At 40.3% G+C, this 18787-nt stretch overlaps 1 protein-coding gene across 2 annotated transcripts; it reads right to left on the bottom strand.

Moving 5' to 3' along the window:
* Positions 1 to 114: 114 nt before the first annotated feature.
* sf3a2 (splicing factor 3a, subunit 2) lies at positions 115 to 18750 on the bottom strand. Of its 2 annotated transcripts, none has more exons than XM_043721184.2 (9): positions 18660 to 18750; positions 13487 to 13645; positions 13331 to 13402; positions 11647 to 11693; positions 9989 to 10098; positions 6548 to 6597; positions 5374 to 5514; positions 3715 to 3783; positions 115 to 1169 (listed from the first exon to the last, which is right to left on the bottom strand). In XM_043721184.2, the coding sequence occupies exons 2-9, from the start codon at positions 13610 to 13612 to the stop codon at positions 258 to 260; spliced, it is 1527 nt and encodes a 508-aa protein (XP_043577119.2). In that variant the 5' UTR covers positions 13613 to 13645; positions 18660 to 18750; the 3' UTR covers positions 115 to 257. The 2 variants fall into 2 exon arrangements, with proteins under 2 accessions (XP_043577119.2, XP_043577118.2); XM_043721183.2 differs by having other exon boundaries at positions 18610 to 18698.
* Positions 18751 to 18787: the final 37 nt, after the last annotated feature.

Raw genomic sequence — 18787 nt, 5'->3', positions numbered from 1 at the left:
TTCTGGTTTAGCAGTAAAAATCAAAGAAAATCAGTGAATATTTTAAATAATTGCAAGAGTTGTACGAGTCAAATGAAACTTGAATGTAAAAAAAACCAGGCCCACACTTAAAAATGTTGAAAAATGTCTTTAATGAAAGATGAAGTACAGCAAAGTACTATACACTGGAAAGAAATATGGCTACACAAAATTAAAAACAAAATTACTTTCTGTAAAAATTGCATTCTGTTGAAAACACAAAATTCTTTGAAAAAAGGTCAGTTAGTAGGAGGAGGATGAACACGTGGTGGTGGGAGGGGTGTAGGTGCTGCAGATACTGGTACAGAATCACTGGGCAGTGGAGGCCTAATCATAGATGGAACTGAATTAGGGGGAGGACCCTGTGGGGCTGGTGGAGGGAGACCTTGCGGAGTCGGAGGAGGGGGGAGACCTTGAGGAGTCGGCGGAGGGGGGAGACCTTGAGGAGTCGGCGGAGGGGGGAGACCCTGAGGAGTCGGCGGAGGGGGGAGACCCTGAGGAGTCGGCGGAGGGGGGAGACCCTGAGGAGTCGGCGGAGGGGGGAGACCCTGAGGAGTCGGCGGAGGGGGGAGACCCTGAGGAGTCGGCGGAGGGGGGAGACCCTGAGGAGTCGGCGGAGGGGGGAGACCTTGAGGAGTCGGCGGAGGGGGGAGACCTTGAGGAGTCGGCGGAGGGGGGAGACCTTGAGGAGTCGGCGGAGGGGGGAGACCTTGAGGAGTCGGCGGAGGGGGGAGGCCCTGAGGAGTCGGCGGAGGGGGGAGGCCCTGAGGAGTTGGTGGAGGACCTTGCGGTGTTGGTGGGAGGCCTTGTGGGGTCGGAGGAGGACCTTGCGGAGTTGGAGGAGGACCCTGCGGAGTCGGAGGAGGACCTTGTGGTGTTGGTGGCGGTCCCTGTGGAGTTGGTGGTGGTCCCTGTGGAGCTGGAGGAAGCTGTGGTGGACCAGGCGGCACTGGGCCAGATGGTGGCATTGGTGGCATGGGCATGCCTGCTGGTCTTGGAGGTGGCAGAGCATCTGGTGGCATGGGGGCTCTTGGTGGCATACCATTCATGAGTGGTGGTGGTGGTGGTCTGTTCTTTATCCCAGGTGGTCCAATTGGCAAGGTCGGTGGTTGCAATGGTTTTTCCATCTTGAAATGGAACTGAAGAAAAAACTAGGAAGAAACAGCAGGAGGTCAAACAGTTCTGAAGAAAAATCAGATTGGACTCAAAGCATTAATTTTGTTTCTCACTCCATAGATGCTGCCAGGCCTACTGAGTTTCTCCAACACACACTGTTTTTATTTAAGGTCAAACTAATCATGTCACATTACCTTTATACAAACATCCTGAAGCCAGATTTTGCCAGTGATCAAATAAATCTGTGAACATTTGGCTATTGATATGTAAATGTGTTATCTTTAACCATATTTTCCATAGAAATGAATGAATGTGTCAAGCATGCTGTTAAAACTTTAACATTCCTCAAGATGGCAATATATATCACTTTTAAGATTACAATAGAGTCCTTGCACATTCCATCCCCAAATAGACATGCAGCACAGGGTTGATCAGGATGTGATAGAATCAAGCTCATTTCATTTCTCACTCTGTTATGCCTCGAGCCACCACGCATAGCCTTCATGAAGATTTTTTAAAATCTATTCTCAATGTACACTATTTTCGCCATCGTGTATGACCAACATTTTGACGGGTTACCAATTAGATCCAACATTTCATGCTTTTCCCCCACAGCCTTGCATACTTTTTTCCCTTTAAATAGCTAGGTAAATTTGTTTTTAAATTTATTGATGAATCTGCTTCCTATACTCATGTTTCTATTTCTGATATTTTTCCTCACCCTCATTGGTGGCCATTACTTCTCAGCCATTTGCCACTTAAGTCTTGGCCGAATTGACATCTTGGAATGTCTTTTGATTCTTTTATGCTCATAAGGAATTTTGTCCGGCTATCTCTCTGTTAACAATCCTTCGTTTTTAAAACATAAAATCAGTTACCAGCAATTTTCTGGTCTCACTTTAGGCTACCCCCCTATATAACAGGTGGCAGCTCAGAAACATATAACAGGTGCCAGGATTCAGAATATGGCTGTTTTTTGGTATAGAGGAATCTATTCAATTATGTTCTAATGTGTTGATACAAGTAACAATAGATAGGGTTAAAAGCCAAGGTCTTTTTCCCATGATTTGGGGAATCCAAAACAAGAGAGCCTAAGTATAAGGTGAGAGGGGAAAGATTTAAAAGGGAACCAAGAGGCAACATTTTCATGCAAAGGGTGGTGTGTGTACAGAATGAACTGCCGGAGACAGTGGTGTTGCCGGATACAATTATGACATTTAAAAAGCATATTGGATAGGTACATGAATAAGAAGGGTTTCGAGGGATATGGGTCAAATGCTGGCAAATAGGACTAGATTAATTTAGAATATCTGGTCATTACATACGAATTGAATCAAATTAATTTTGTTTCAATTTTGTTAAAAATTGAATCAAATTAATTAATTTCATGCTGTACAGCTCTATGACACTCAATGACACCATTTCCTGTCAATGCACTTAACAGCAAATCAATGCACTGGCATCATCATTGGTTCCCTCATCTCATTTGAACAGGAAGTTGGTGCCATTGATACCAGTGTTGGGCACCTATTGGTACTATGTCTTATTCAACACTCTGCTCTCTGCTTCACTCACTGCCACATACTCTCCCTTGCTTGTTGCTTCACTTAGAAGGGAGAAGGATAGTGAGTGAAGCAATGAGCGTTCTAGGACTGGGAACAGGGCAGTGATCTAACAGATGTCGAAAACATTTTTTTTGTTGTACGCAGCAACCTATGGTCTCACTGCAATACTAGGCACTGAATGAGTGGTGAATGTAAAATTGTGATAGCAGTCTTGAATTAGATGTACCAAACACGTTCTCCACCTAAACTTACTTTGTGTGGACAGTGAGTGTTACCGATTTTTGAGAAGATTTGTAGCTCAGGCTGATAAGTATGTAAGTTAGCTCGCTGAGCTTGAAGGTTTGTTTTCAGACAGTTCATAACCATACTGGGCAACACCAGTGAGAGTATTTGTTGAAGCGCTGGTGGTATGTCCCGCCTTTCTATTTATAGGTCTTGGTTTCTTAAGATGGGTGATGTCATTTCCGGTACTTTTTTCAAGGGAAGGTAGATAGGATCTAAATCAACATGTTTATTGATAGAGTCTGGTTAAATTCAATTCTCTAAGAATTCGCGTACGTGTCTTTGTTTCGTCTGTCCTAGAATGTGTATGTTGTCCCAGTCAAAGCGATGTCCTTCTTTGTCTGTACGTATGGAAACTACTGAGAGTAGATCGTGTCTTTTAGTGGCCAGTTGGTGTTGACGAGTCCTGGTGGTAAGTTTCCTGCTAGTTTGTCTGATGTCGTGTTTTTTTACAGTTCTTGCATGGTATCTTGTAAATGACGTTAGTTTTGCTGGTGGTTTCTAATGGATCTTTTAGGTTCATTAGTCACTGTTTAAGTGTATTGGTAGGTTTGTGAGTTCTACTGTGTTGTTGTGTGATCTCTTGCAGGGATTTTAAAGGATTCTGTTATCCGGAGATCTTAAAAAAAAAACACAACTGCATTGCTGAACAGGAGCAAGATATAAGAATGAACACATTGTCTATTTTCTGTTTGATTGACGTACAGCAAAAAAATAAGAAACTTTCTATTACCTGTTTTGTTTCTCTATTCCAGTGGGTCCAAAACTTCCCTTCAACTTTATCAATTTCTCTACTTGGTACCTAAATGCAATTAAAGATGTGAACAGCTATCTAGTTTGTTGAATACATTCAATCTACAATAGATAATTCAGTATTCCGTCTATTTCCCTTAATAATCTGAACAAAATATGCAGAGTCCAAGATGTGCTTAACATTCACTTAAGACATGTTTTCAACAATAAAATGAAATGCAAGAAATCTGACCAAGCACTATTTAAAAATTCATTCCATTTGTTCAGAAGTCCACAAGAAATATTGTTTTATTTTTTCCTCAGCTTCCCTCTTTCCATTTTGTAAAAGGTTTCCATCAATAACACAAAACAAATTCCCCATTTGTTTTCTCTCGCTAACCATCTATGATTGCCAATACTTCTATCTCAGAGTAACACAATAAATACAAGCAGATCCAAGCGATTCCTGTTACAATGCACAATTTAACGGTCTAATTGTTATATGCAAGCTGGGAGTTGGTTAGTTTGGTTAGCTGGACAGCTGGTTTGCAATACAAAGTGACACCAACAGCATGGGTTCATTTTCAAAACTGGCTGATTTGGAAGGTCACACTTTCTCAACTTCATCGCTCACTGCACAGGGATGCTGACCTCAGGTTAAACTACCACCAATTGTTTCTCTCTAATCAGAGACCTATTGTCCTCTGGAATTATGGCAACTTTACCTATATGTAACCAAACTAGTACCAGTATTTTATTTTACACCAACTTTACTATATGTTCTCGACATAAAACAGCATGCTTTTTTTAATTCAAAACCATCTAACTCAAATTAGATAATAATATAGCATCTAAATCTCAAATTTCTAGTGTGTAATTTAAATCAACAAGGTCATCAAATAATTCAGATTTTCATTGCAAGAAGCCCAGTTTGAATGATCAGGAATAGCACGTGTGTGGAAACAGCATTAAGTTATTTTGCCTGTCACAAAGCTGTCCTTTTTTCTAAAAGCTGTTCCTTTTCTCAAGGATACTGTGTCCTTGGTCTTTTTCAGAGGGGTCTTAAAACAGTCCGGACTCAGAATCGACTGGCTTGGTACAGAGATGAAAAGGTTTATGACAGGCATTTTTGTTTATACGTAAGCAGATGAGACTTTAGGCCAAAGGTTTTATGTTTTTGAAGTGACCTGTATAAAAAGGGGAGTGGTCAGTCCTAAAAGCTGAAGTCTTGTTTGAGTCAGTTCAGCAGTGGGCTGTGTGGAACAGGCTGATAAACTCTCTCTCCTGCTGTACTTCTAACTTCGACCTGTAAGCCTTTGTTTCATTTTTACTCTATGTATAAGGGGTTTGTTTATCGAGACTGTTGTGTATTTTTAGAACAGCATAATCAAGTCTAGTTTGGATTGACTGAGTTCTGTGGGTATTCTATAGTCTGTTCTTTGTGATTCATTCTGTGAATCAATTTTAGTCTGTTTTAAAATCTGGTAGTCAACCTAACTAATTTTCATGTATACTTGCCGAAACAAATAGCAAAGTTACAGTCTGGGCTGCCTGTTTAAGAATGTTTTGAGTGGTCTGGCCTAGTCCATAATATGCCTCTCATAGAAAACAAACTTATCTGTCTCTCCAGGTTGTCCAACAATCCATAAGCATACAGTACCTTAAAAGAAATGGTTTCATATGGCTCTGCTGCAAACAATAGGTACTGCCAACGTCTGTCTGGTGGTTCAATTCGTTGCTCATATGCAGACATAAACCGATGGCGTGGGATTACACCTTCTGCAATTTCAGGATAATCAATCTAAGAGATAAAGATGATTATTTTTAACAAATAAACAATTGTACTAAAAATACGTTCAGCTAGCATAAGCTACTATATATGTTGATGTGGAAAACAAAGTTGGCTACTTAACCTGGTATGTGCTTAGGATTAACATCAATACCCCAGCAACAGTATGGGGAAAACACATTTTGATATATTGTTGATGATATATTAGATTCTTCCTTGCAGGTCATAACAGTTACAGGTTCAAACTGTTCCTGTTGGCTGCCTCTATGAACTATAGACAAAACACATTGCAGATATGTGTGGTTCAACTTCTACCACAACATTTTAATGAGTACTTGGATCAGATGTACCTACCTTCCTGTAAAATTCACTATTAAGTATCCCATGGAACTGAAAGTAGCAAAGGGAATAAATCTTTTTTTTTTGGCTGAGATAGTGTCAAAGAAGTTTGGAAAGTCTTCTTGGGTGATGAAAGCAAAACTGAAAAATGTGTTGCTGGAAAAGCACAGCAGGTCAGGCAGCATCCAAGGAGCAGGAGAATCAACGTTTCGGGCATAAGCAAAAGGCATGATAAATTATATGGCAAGTCAGAAGTCTTCGTTCGACCAGATAGCTGTTGCTTGCCATGTTTCAAGATACATTACAGTAGAAACTGCTTTTGACACTGAGGATTTGAGCATGTTTCAACTGCCTGGTTTATATTGAATACATTTGTTCAGTGCTATATAGCAGAAAACATAATCTAAAAGTGTACATTATTCTCCCAATGAGAAACAAGGAAATTACTACCCGCAGTTCAGGTATTCTAGAAGTTGGGAAGATGAAAGTTACATGCTGGTTCACAGGAAAACCAAAGATGTAGCTTAAATGCTGAACCCAAGACAATGTCTAGTGTTAAAACTCCAAAATGTAAATGTTTGCCAAGGAGGTGGTAACATAGTGGTAATGTCAATGAACTGGTAATCCAATGTCCTCGACTAATGTCATGGTCATGGGTTCAAATCCAGCCGTTATAATCGATACAGAGAGCACAAGTATAAGTTACCTGAAAAAGAAGACTTTGTTGTCCCACTTCTGCATCCCTCTGTTTGGTCACTACAAAAACAATGGTTAAAACCTTGATACATTTTAGTCAGTTTGTTTAAAATAAAGTCCTCTAAAACAGAGCACAGCAATTTTCTTCTCCACTTGCTGCGATAAACAGTGAGGTAATTTATATTGTAAACTTCTGGATGAATCTTAACTATTGTGTCCAATTTAGATGCAACACAAAATACATACGCTGAGTTCTCCCCAAATATCAGAAATTAATCAGTTGTATCGGAATTTTCAGATTGAACATAAGAACTAGGAGCAGGAATAGATAATTCAGCCCCTCAAGTCTGTCCCATTGTTCTACAAGATCATGGCTGATCTGCCGCAAGCTTCAACCCGTTGTCCACGCTAGCTCATCCTAGTTCTCAACTCCTCGATACTTCAATAATCTATCTACCTCCTTTCCAAATACTTTCAGTCACCTAGTCCCTGTAATCTCTCTGGGATAGAAATTCCACACATTCTCTACCTTGGAAGAAGAAATTTCCTTACATCTCAGTTATAGATGAATGTTTCCTTATTCAGTAACTATTTATCCTAGTTTGAGATTCTCCCACTAGTGAAAACTTCATCTCAACATCTACTTTGTTTAAACCCTCAGAATCTTATACGTTTCAATAAGATAGAGTCAAAGAGATGTACAGCAAGAAAACTGACCCTTCAGTCCAACCCATCCATGCCGACCAGATATCCCAACCCAATCTAGTCCCACCTGCCAGCACCCGGCCCATATCCCTCCAAACCCTTCCTATTCATATACCCATCCAAATGCCTTTTAAATGTTACAATTGTACAAGCCTCCACCACTTCCTCTGCCAGCTCATTCCATACACGTACCACCCTCTGCGTGAATAGGGTTGCCTCTTAGGTCCCTTTTATATCTTTCCCCTCTCACCCTAAACCTATGCCCTCTAGTTCTGGACTCCCCCACCCCAGGGAAAAGACTTTGCCTTTTTACCCTATTGATGCCCCTATAATTTTGTAAACCTCTATAAGGTCACACCTCAGCCTCCGACGCTCCAGGGAAAACAGCCCCAGCCTGTTCAGCCTCTCCCTGTAGTTCAGATCCTCCAACACTGACAACATTTTTGTAAGTCTTTTCTGAACCCTTTCAAGTTTCACAACATCTTTCCGATAGGAAGGAGACCAGAATTGCACGCAGTATTCCAACAGTGGTTTAACCAATGTCCTGTACAGCCGCAACATGACCTCCAAACTCCTGTACTCAATACGCTGACCAATAAAGGAAAGCATACCAAACGCCTTCTTCACTATCCTATCTACCTGCGACTCCACTTTCAAGGAGCTATGAACCTGCACTCCAAGATCTTTTTGTTCAGCAACACTTCCTAGGACCTTACCATTAAGTGTATAAGTCCTTCACACCTAATTTCTATAAACTCCAATGAATAAAACCTAATCTGTTTATTTATTCTTGTTAAATAAGCCCCTTCATCCCAGGAGTTGGTCCAGTGAATTTATTCTAGTTATGTCTTTCCAACATAAAAAAACCCTTTCTTCTATGTGTTAACAAAACCTTCAATACATGCTAATAAATTATCCACAAGACTCTGAGTCCAATCTTGTGCAATCACCTTTTATGTGGCACTTTATGAAATGCCTTCTAGAAATCGAAATACATTACATACGCTTGTTCCTCTTTATCAAGGGCACTGTTACATCATAAAGGAACTTCAGCAAATTTGTCAAACACAATTTTCCTTTCACGAAACCACAAGACTGTTTGACTGCATTAAGCTTTTCTAAATTTCGTGCTATTTCTTCCCTAATAATGGACTCTAGCAATTCCCCAATGATACATGTTAGTCCAACTAGTTCCCATTTCCCTTCCTGCTTGAACAGGAGCACCACACTGGCAGATTTCCAATCTGGTAGAACCCTCCCAGAATCCAGTGAGTACTTGAATATTTTGACCAATGCTTCCACTCTCGCTGTAGCAACTTCCTTTAAGATCCTTGAATGCAGGCCATCAGGTCCTGACAACTTGTCTGCCTTCAGTCCCATTAGGCTGGCAAATACTTTGTCCCTTGTGATAGAGCCTTTTACAAGACTGTTCCTCTAATTAGCACCTTGTTAATCTTTGGCATGTTTATAGTGAAAATGTTAATGTGTCAAGATGCAAAATGTTTGTTTAAATTATCTGACATTTCCCTGCTTTTCATCATCAATTCCTCAATTGCATTCTCCAAGGGTCCCATACTCATTTTTGCTACTTTCTTTTTATATATGTATAGAAGCTCTTGCTGCTTTTATTTACACATTTCTTGTGAATTTACTTAGATATAAATTTTTTCCCTTGTTATTAGATTTTTAGATATCTGCTGCCGGTTTCTAAAAGATTCCCAAGCCTCTGGCCTGCCATCAGTTTATGCCACTTATTATGCCTTAGCTTTTGATTGAATATGATCCATAAACATAGGTGTTCATTCTTCTCATTCAGTCCTTCGTTCTGATAAGAATTACATTTTTTTCTGAGCATAATAAAATTGCTGCTTATACTTTTTGCCACTACTCATCTTCTGACCCTCCCTTAGACTATTCTTCTATCCTGCTTTGTTCCTCTGTAAATTGCCCTTAATTAAGTTAAAGATGCTGGTTTGAGACCCAAGTTCCTTTCCCTCAAACTGAATTTGAAATACATGTTGTTTCATTACTCCCAAGAACATGCTTAACTATGAGATCACTTATTAATCCTGCTTCCTTACACATCCAGGATCTAAAAGAGCCTGTTTCCAAGTAGACTCTTCAATGTACTAACCCAAGAAACAATCCCTGATGCACTCTATAAATTTGTCTTCTATGTTACTTTTGTCCAGTCAATATACAGATTAAAAATCACCCATCACAACTGGGTGCCCTTCATACATGCTACCATTATGTCCTGATTTATATTTTGTCAGACAGTGAGGCAGCACTTCAAGGACCTATAGATATTCCCATCCATGATTTCTTTCACTTGCTACTCCTTACTTCCATACAAACCAAGTCCATTGATTGAACATGGAGAATGCATACAGCACATCTAGCGGGTATTAAAAATGGCAATTTCTTAAGTATATTTCAATAGACTTGACTGACCAGCAGGAGGCACAATTTAAAAGGCATGAGGGCACCTTTGAATGAGTAACTCTCAAGTTATTAAATTGAGTGGTAATTCACAGTTTCATTATTCTTTAACAGTTCACTCTGCATATTTATTAAAAATTTCAAATAACTATTTTCAATACTTCATATTCATAAACCATGGAATGCTTAGCCAAATACAAAAGTTCATAATTAACTGACAATAAAACCCAACATATTTTTGTGAAAGTAACAAGTATATTGCTACACTAACCCACTGTGACACAACTCAAGGTTTGAAAAATACCTTTATAACCTGGCCGCCCAATTTTCACAAACTTTTTCACTTCCACTTTAACCTTCTCTGGGGCAGGCTGTGCTGGTGACTCCTTTGCTTCTTTTGCTGCTCGTCGTGCCCTGTATTCAAAACACAGCATGGAACATTTGTAGGAAATCTCAGTATTTGATGACTACCCCTAACAATAACTTATGATGCATCTCTTGAAAGAGCAGATACGTGATCCATTCCTGCATATTTAGCAAAATCGCATAATTGGTGCTCAAGTGCACTGTGATTGACAGATCCTGATATCAAGTATGCCAGGCCATTTATACATCCCACCTAAGTATCTGCCTGAATGGAAACTCACTATGAATTAAGCATGCAACTCTGAATAATTATTTCAAAAAAGCTATAATCAAGTGATCACTCAAGTTTTGACATTTTTAGTAGTAGTTTGGGTGTCCATAAATTATTCAACTAAATGTTCAATTTATCAATTTGAAGGTACATCACATGCTTTAAAAAGCTGATAATTCCCTTGGATGAGTTAGTTCATTGCAAAGTAAATCTGAACTCTGAACTGATGGATATCTGAGCATGCAGATTTTTTAAAAAAATTCTTTCAAGGAATCTGAGCATTACTGGTAAATCAGTATTTGCTGCCCATCCTCAAGAAGGTAGGAGTGAATTATTGCATTGCACTGCTATCTGTCTGATATAGATGCACCAACAATGCTGTTAAGGAAAGTTTAAATATCTCCTCCTATATAATGGATTATTTGTTTTTCTCAGCATGCGACTAATTAATCCACAGACAAACAATTAGGTTCAAAACTACAATCATTTTAACTGAGAACTGTGGCCTTCATAATACAATGTGATAGATGGCGGCTTAGCAGGACGATGGGATATAGACTTCTCAAATTCCTCCATGATGCCTCAAATTCAAAACTGTTGACATTAGCTACTTTGTAATAGGATGTGTCGAGCAGAAGCCAGGCATTATTCCACTGGGAAGGAGGAACAAAGTCACTCTAAGCTATTTAATTCAATTTCCCAATGACCTCTAAAGCAACTGGGATGCAGACAGTTGCACTGTTTGGTAAGATGAATGTCATTGATGTCAAATCTCCATTCATATCATTGTTTTATTTGGAAGGGTTTAGCACAATCAATCAGAGGTTTAATAGGAGTCTAAGAATATTTTTTAGCATATCTACTTGGCTGCTGAATAACAAGGAGAGACTTCCCTGTGGATAGAGGTAACAGCAAGAAACATAATTTCCTAACAAATTCTGAAATCTTCGATGTACCTGACAACAGTACTGCTTCCTCTCATCTACCTCTCACTACATTTCTTCACAGGGACCTTCTGGGAATGAGCTTAAGGAATGAAAACAAGTCTTTTTTTACCTCAAATTTTATATTTAAAACCCTATATCAATGAATTTTTTAAAAAATCTATTTACCATTACAGCAGCATTCAAATGCAATAAAAATTTTGATGCAGGATAACAGCTACAATATAAACAGAAAATCTCAACTAATGACTCTGAACTGCATATTTTACAGTTTAATGTTTTTCTAATGAAACAAGCCTTTTTTAAAAAAAAACTCAAAAGGCTGAGCACAGAATAATTGCAAAAACACATTTTTTACATTAAACATAATCCTACACTTACAGATTAGTCTGATGTTTTTTCCCTTGTGTGTGTGCCAAATAGCTCCCCTATAGAAGAAAAATTCAAATTAAGTTAAAACAGTATTTTAAAGTAAATGCAATTACAGGATAGACAATTTGAGTAAATTAACTGAATGAGCCTCAACATTGGTAAAGTACTTCAATGTAGAAGACAGCTCCAAGATTACAACACTTTATTTGACAGCAAGCCTGATTTTTTTAAAATGTGGCTGATAGTACAGGGAGGAAGTACAAGGAGGAAGATCAGATGACATAATCGGTTAAGCACTGCATTTGCTTTTGAATACTCGATCTAATTTGAGTCCCATTGGATAGGTCAATAAACCTCCCGCTTTAAAAGTTTTAAGAATGAGAATACATTTGCATTTGAATTGTCTCAACGTGATTTCCATATAAAACAATAATCTTGTCCATAAAGCAGTATTTAGGCTCACCCAAACCAATGCTAACAGCTAGTGTGGAAAACAGAAGTGTCCAGCTTAGGATACAGCAGAGAAGATTTGATATAAACCCATTTGAATATTCACATGTGTTCAATGATAGTAAAATGATTTATCAGTATTACTTTCATCTTGATGAAAAAGAAATTCAGTCCAACCATATAAAAATGAATTAAGTGACTCTAGAAGGTGTGTTGCAAAATATTATGGGAAAATATACTTACAAAGTCAGATAGTTTAAATATGATTACACTAATTATAAAAAGATGTTACAACTAATGAATGCTTCATCAAACTATTGACTGAAAAATGAATCACATCAGCTCAAAGACAGCACTCTAAGTCAGAAATGCAACACTAGCTTGAGATTTATTCAAGCTAAAATTTATTGTAAAACGTTTTTTTAGTGTTTATCTATTATTCTTGCTCATGGAAGGGGTGTGCCATTGGCAAGTCTAGTATTACTTGCCCACCCCCAACTGACCTTGAAAAAGTGATAATGATGAGTCAGCCTCTTGTACCACTGCAGTCTATATAATTATAGCTACAGCCTTAACTCTGCAATTGAACAAGTTCCTAATTTTTAGAGACATGGGGAGAATGTGCATTTACATAGACGGAGAGCTGCAGGTGATGATGTTCCCTTGCACTTACTTTGCTTGCTTTTCAAGTTATTAAGTGTTATAACTTTGAAGATGCTACCAAAGCATTCTTGGTGAATTGCTGCAGTGCACCTTCTAAAAGGTTCACACTGCTGCCATGGTGTGCCACTACAGGATGGATTAAAGTTTAAGGTGGTGGATGGTGAGGTAATGAGCTGTTTTGTCCTTCTTTGTTCAACTACGATAATTACAGTAACATTTCTAAGCAAATAAGTTAACAATGCCAGACTAACAACAACACAAGAATAATTTTGCAACATTCTTGAACATCAGGTTGGCTGAGCTCTGGTCTGACAGCAAAAGGCCAATGGTTTACCCAGTTTTTCATTCTTCTAATGTGCATAAAGCGAGTACCATAACCTGTGTAACAAAGAGAGAGTGAAGGGGAAGAGAAGACTGCCAGAACCTTCTGCAGTATTTTTCACAATGCCTTTGGACATGCCTTAAAGCTGGCAACAGAAATAAACATCTATACTGCCTCGTACTGCCATCTGAAGACAAACTAACTTCCCTCTCCCAGCACAGATTTTACACTCTTGTATTGACAAAAAACTAAACTTACCTCATTGTTGTGAAGTGTTAGACAAAGTTTACATTCATAAGAACCCAAGTGATTTTTCATAAAATAGGGATCCTAGAAGATTAGAAAGAGTAACAATTAAATTTCAAAATGTTGAGAGATTACAAGGAATTTACTGGACTGCAATCAGAAGTTAACCTTATTTATGTCAATCGTTTCCAAAGCTAACTGTCTCAATCGTTCTCTTCGATCTCGATTGCTTTCTGAAGAAGAAGCAACCCCTCCACTGCCAGTTTTCCCTCCTGGTCGATGTTGAAAATCCATAGTTATTTGATGAACAGTATCTTTTTACAAAATCTGAAAGAGTTTCAAAACAAAAATACACATATATATTAGTCAGTTTTACTTTCTGTACAAAAACTTATCATTTGCTTCACAAAATGGCAACTTTATGAGAAATGTTTTTAAAGTTTTGCATGAATGATCCAATGTCTCAGATGATTGCACATCTCAGGAAATGACACACTGGATACCTCGGATTTCCTGAGATCCAAGTGAGCATTGCCTAGCAGTTGGAGTGACAAATTGTGTAATTTCTTGTACACAAATTTTTACAATAAAGTTCTAGTACAGTCTAAAGATTTCAATTTATGTTCTGGTGGTTATTAGCTTATAAACAACATCTTAAATAAGGTGTACATATTAATGTGAAAACTCAGCTTCATGAGCAGGAAAAAATATTCATAGCAAATATTTCATATGTAAATATAACATTTACATATAACACTTCTCTGCTGTTCCCCGTCTTGTTGTCTGTTCTGTATGTCCAGCAGGTTGGTTATTGTTTCTCTGGCTAGGGTTTTGTCGATAGAGGTGAACAGTGCCGTTACATCGAATGAGATCATAGTTTCTTCCTTGTCTATGTGTATATTTCTGATGATGTCCAAGAATTCTTCTGTTGACTGTATAGAGTGTCTGGATCCGCTGATCAGGTGTTTCAGTTTCTGCTGTAGTTCTTTGGCCAGTTCGTGTGATGGTGTCCCTGGTAGTGATACTGTGGGTCTGAGTGGGATGTCTGGTTTGTGCACTTTAGGTAGTCCATAGAATCTGGGGGTGGTGTTGCTTTCAGGTTTCATTCTCTGTAGGTCAAACCTGGTTATCTGTCAGTTTTTTTGCAGATTCCTCAGTATGTTGTTTAGCCTATTGGTGAGCTGTGAGGTGGGGTCAAACTCTCTCTTTTGGTAGGTGTTGGTATCTGATCAGCGGATCCAGACACTCTATACAGTCAACACAGGAATTCTTGGACATCATCAGAAATATACATATAGACAAGGAAGAAACTATAGTCTCATTCGATGTAACGGCACTGTTCACCTCTATCAACAAAACTCTAGCCAGAGAAACAATAGCCAACCCGCTGGACATACAGAACAGACAACAAGATGGGGAACCTATCAACAAAGACTGCATACTCAAAGTACTGGACCTGTGCCTCACAACACACTTCACATTCAACAACCAAATATATGAACAAATCAACGGCACACCCATGGGCTCACCCATCTGAGGAGAAAGTGAGGACTGCAGATGCTGGAGATCAGAGCTGAAAATGTGTTGCTGGAAAAGCGCAGCAGGTCAGGCAGCATCCAAGGAGCAGGAGAATCGACGTTTCAGGCATGAGCCCTTCTTCAGGAACCTTGAAGGGCTCATGCCCAAAACGTCGATTCTCCTGCTGCGCTTTTCCAGCAACACATTTTAAGCTCACCCATCTCTGGACTCATAGCAGAAGCGGTAATGCAAAGATTAGAATAAACAGTCTTACCGTAAATTCAACCCAAACTCTGGGTCAGATATGTAGATGACACCTTTGTAATCATTAAAAATACAGAAATAGAAAACACACACCGGATCATCAACGCCACACTCACAGGAATCAGATTCACTAGAGAGGAAGAAAAGGACAACCAACTCCCATTCCTAGACGTGATGGTACAGAGAACACTGAATGGAGAATTCACCACAAAGGTATACAGGAAAGCCACACACACAGACCAAGTCCTGAACTACGAAAGCAACCATCCCAACACACACAAAATAAGTTGCATCAAGACACTGTTCAAAAGGGCCACAACACACTGCAACACACCAGAACTGCAAAAAGAGGAAGAAGAACACCTCTACAATGTATTCACCAAAAACAGATACCCCTGCAATTTCATCAACAGATGCCTAAGGGAAAGACAACGGAATGAGGATATACCACAACCCAAAGGACTAACCACGTTACCATACATCAAGAAAATTTCTGAACTGACAGCCAGACTACTACGACCACTAGGACTCATAACAGCACACAAACCAACAGCCACCCTCAGACAACAACTCACGAGGACAAAGGACCCGATACCCGCATGAGCAAAACCAATGTAGTGTACAAAATCCCATGCAAGGACTGCACAAAACACTACATAGGACAAACAGGAAGACAGCTAATGATCCGGATCCATGAACACCAACTAGCCAAGAAACAACACGACCAGCTATCCTTAGTAGCCACACACGTGGATGACAAGCAACATGAGTTTGACTGGGACAACACTACTATTATAGACAAGCCAAACAGAGAACAGCCAGGGAATTCCTAGAGGCATGGCACTCATCCACAGATTCTATCAACAAACACATCGACCTGGACCCAATGCTGGCCACTGCAGCGGACAGCTGGAAGTGACAACCAGTAGCGGCAGAGACAAACCACTATAAATGTTGAAGGAAACATCACAGAAGCCACAGGCTCCCAAGCACTGAGGATGTCACCTAGACAGGGGATGAACCGTCTGCAACACAAATTCCCAGCTCGGCGAACAGAACCACAACAACTTTTACACTAAATGTAAGAAACAGGAGTAAACCATCCAGCTTATTAAGCTTGCATCACAATGTAATAGAAATGCCATTGATTTTCTGCCTTAACTTCATATTTCCTATATCAGGATTCTATGAGACACCAACAATCCATCAATCTCAACCCTGAATATACTTAGTAACAGATCATCCACAACACTAGTATAAACTAAATACCTTACCTGTCATCCTGAGATTATGTCACCTGATTTTACATTTAACAGCCAATGGAAACAGCCTATCCACATTCACCCTGTCATGTCCTAGAAGTTTCAATGGGTTCAACCCTAGTTCTTCAAAACTCAAATGAATACAGACTGAATCTCCTCATTCTCTGATAAAACAAACATGTTATCCTAAGGATTAACGTGGAAAATCACCATCATGCTCCCTCTCCAGCAAATACATCTCTTCAGAAGGGTTCTGTGGCATAGTGGTAACCATCCCTACATTTGACTCAGAAGAGAAAATGCTGGAAAATCTCAGCAGGTCTGGCAGCATCTGTAAGGAGAGAAAAGAGCTGATGTTTTGAGTCTAACTGACCCTTTGTCAAAGCTCAGCTTTGTACCCTTACATCCCCATCTCAATGAATTCCAGGCTCAACATGATGCTGAGCTCTTCTTCTGTCGCCTTTGCCTTCGTGCTCACTTCTTTGGGCAAGAGTCCTCCCCCCGCTCCACAGATCCTTTCACATCCCTCCAACATTCCACCTCTAATTGGACACCCCTGCCAGGACAATTTCCTGCCCTCGATCTTTTCATTGACAATTGTCGACGGGACATTGGCCGCCTTAATTTCTCTACCCCTCTTACCCATTCCAACCTCTCTCCATCCGAACTTTCTGCCCTTTGCTCCCTTAGGTCCAACCTCAACCTTGTCATCAAACCTGCTGACAAACGGGGTGCTGTTGTCATCTGGCGTACTGACCTCTACCTCGCAGAGGCTGAGCGCCAACTCTCAGATTCCTCCTCCTACCTCCCCCCGGAGCATGACCACACCAGTGACATCAAGCCATTGTCTCCAACACCGTGACTGACCTCATTTCCTCCGGATGCCTTCCAACATCAGTCTCCCAACCCCGGACAGACTGTTTCTACCTACTCCCCAAAATCCACAAGAAGGACTGTTCTGGCAGGCCCATTGTGTCAGCATGCTCCTGCCCCACTGAACTTATTTCCTCCTACCTTGACTCCATCCTCATTCCTCTGGTTCTCCCTCCCCACCTTAATCCAGGATTCCTCTGATGCCTAGCAACACATTGACAGTTTTCAATTCGCAGGCCCTAACCACCTTCTATTCACCACGGATGTACAATCTCTTTACACTTCCATCCCACACCAAGACGGCTTGAAATCTCTTCACTTCTTTCTCGAAAAAGAGGCCTGAACAATCTCCATCCACCACCACTCTCCTCCGCCTGGCTGAACTTGTTCTCTCTCTCAACAACTTCTCCTTCAACTCATCCCATTTTCTCCAAATCAAAGGTGTAGCAATGGGTACCCACATGGGTCCCAGCTATGTCTGTCTTTTCATGGGGTATGTGGAACATTTCTTGTTCCAGGCCCACCCGGGTCCCCTCCCGCAACTGCTTTATTGGTATATCGATGATTATTTTGGTGCGGCTTCATGCTCTTGTCCTGACCTGGAAAAATTCATAAACTTCGCTTCCAGTTTCCATCCCTCCATCACCTTCACCTGGTCCATCTCCGACACTTGCCTTCCTTTCCTTGACCTTTCTGTCTCAATTTCTGGCAGCTTTGACAATGGGTCAGTTAAACGTCAGCTTTTTTCTCCTTACAGATGCTGCCAGACCTACTGAGATTTTCCAGCATTTTCTCTTTTGGTTTCAGATTCCAGCATCTGCAGTAATTTGCTTTTATCTGACTCAGAAGGCCTGGGTTAAAGTCTCTCTGATTCTCTAAAAGGTATACCATAATATTTCTGAACAAGTTGATCAAAAAAAATGTATTCCGTGCTCAGGCACGCAGTATTCTATGACAAAATTCTAAAGATTCACAACCTAACCCATCAAGTATGTTGTAGAAGCTTCTCCTCTACTCGGTATTAGGTGGTCGGTCCTTTATCCTGAACCACCTTTCTCCTCCCACACCACCTCCACCAACCAAGCCAAGGGGAAAGAACCTCTCAGTTGCAAAATAGCCTGGTTTCAACCAGCCCAGGCATTTCATCTATTAACTAATTCTCAACAAAGATTACTCCAATCGCTCCACCTTTACCATTAAACAAACAAGCAGACACAAAGGAAAATGCTGCAGCAAACAGCCAAGATCACAGGCCTCAGGCTCCCTGACCAGCTCAGAGTTGGCCACAATGGCGGAGTTAACAACAAAGAGCGGTCCTAGAGTTAGGGGGAAAAGAACATTCATCATGACAAAGACACGCCACGCTTGACCCACCAAGCTCCGGCTACCAGGAACCGTCTAACCAGCAGCACCACCACAGGTACCTGAATGCGTCTCCAGCAGCCACCAAGCGGAAGAAGGTCGTGGCACACCGGAAGCCACTGTCATCAATAACTTTATTAACAAAGACACCGGCGGCGGCCAAGTAAAACGGAAGAAGGTCGCAGGGCAC

This window comes from Chiloscyllium plagiosum, unplaced genomic scaffold (assembly GCF_037043375.1).
Source record: "Chiloscyllium plagiosum isolate Xiang-an unplaced genomic scaffold, Cpla_swu_hap1 HiC_scaffold_28, whole genome shotgun sequence".
In the NCBI taxonomy this organism is placed as follows: domain Eukaryota; kingdom Metazoa; phylum Chordata; class Chondrichthyes; order Orectolobiformes; family Hemiscylliidae; genus Chiloscyllium; species Chiloscyllium plagiosum.
This window is presented reverse-complemented; position numbering and strand designations above follow the sequence as displayed.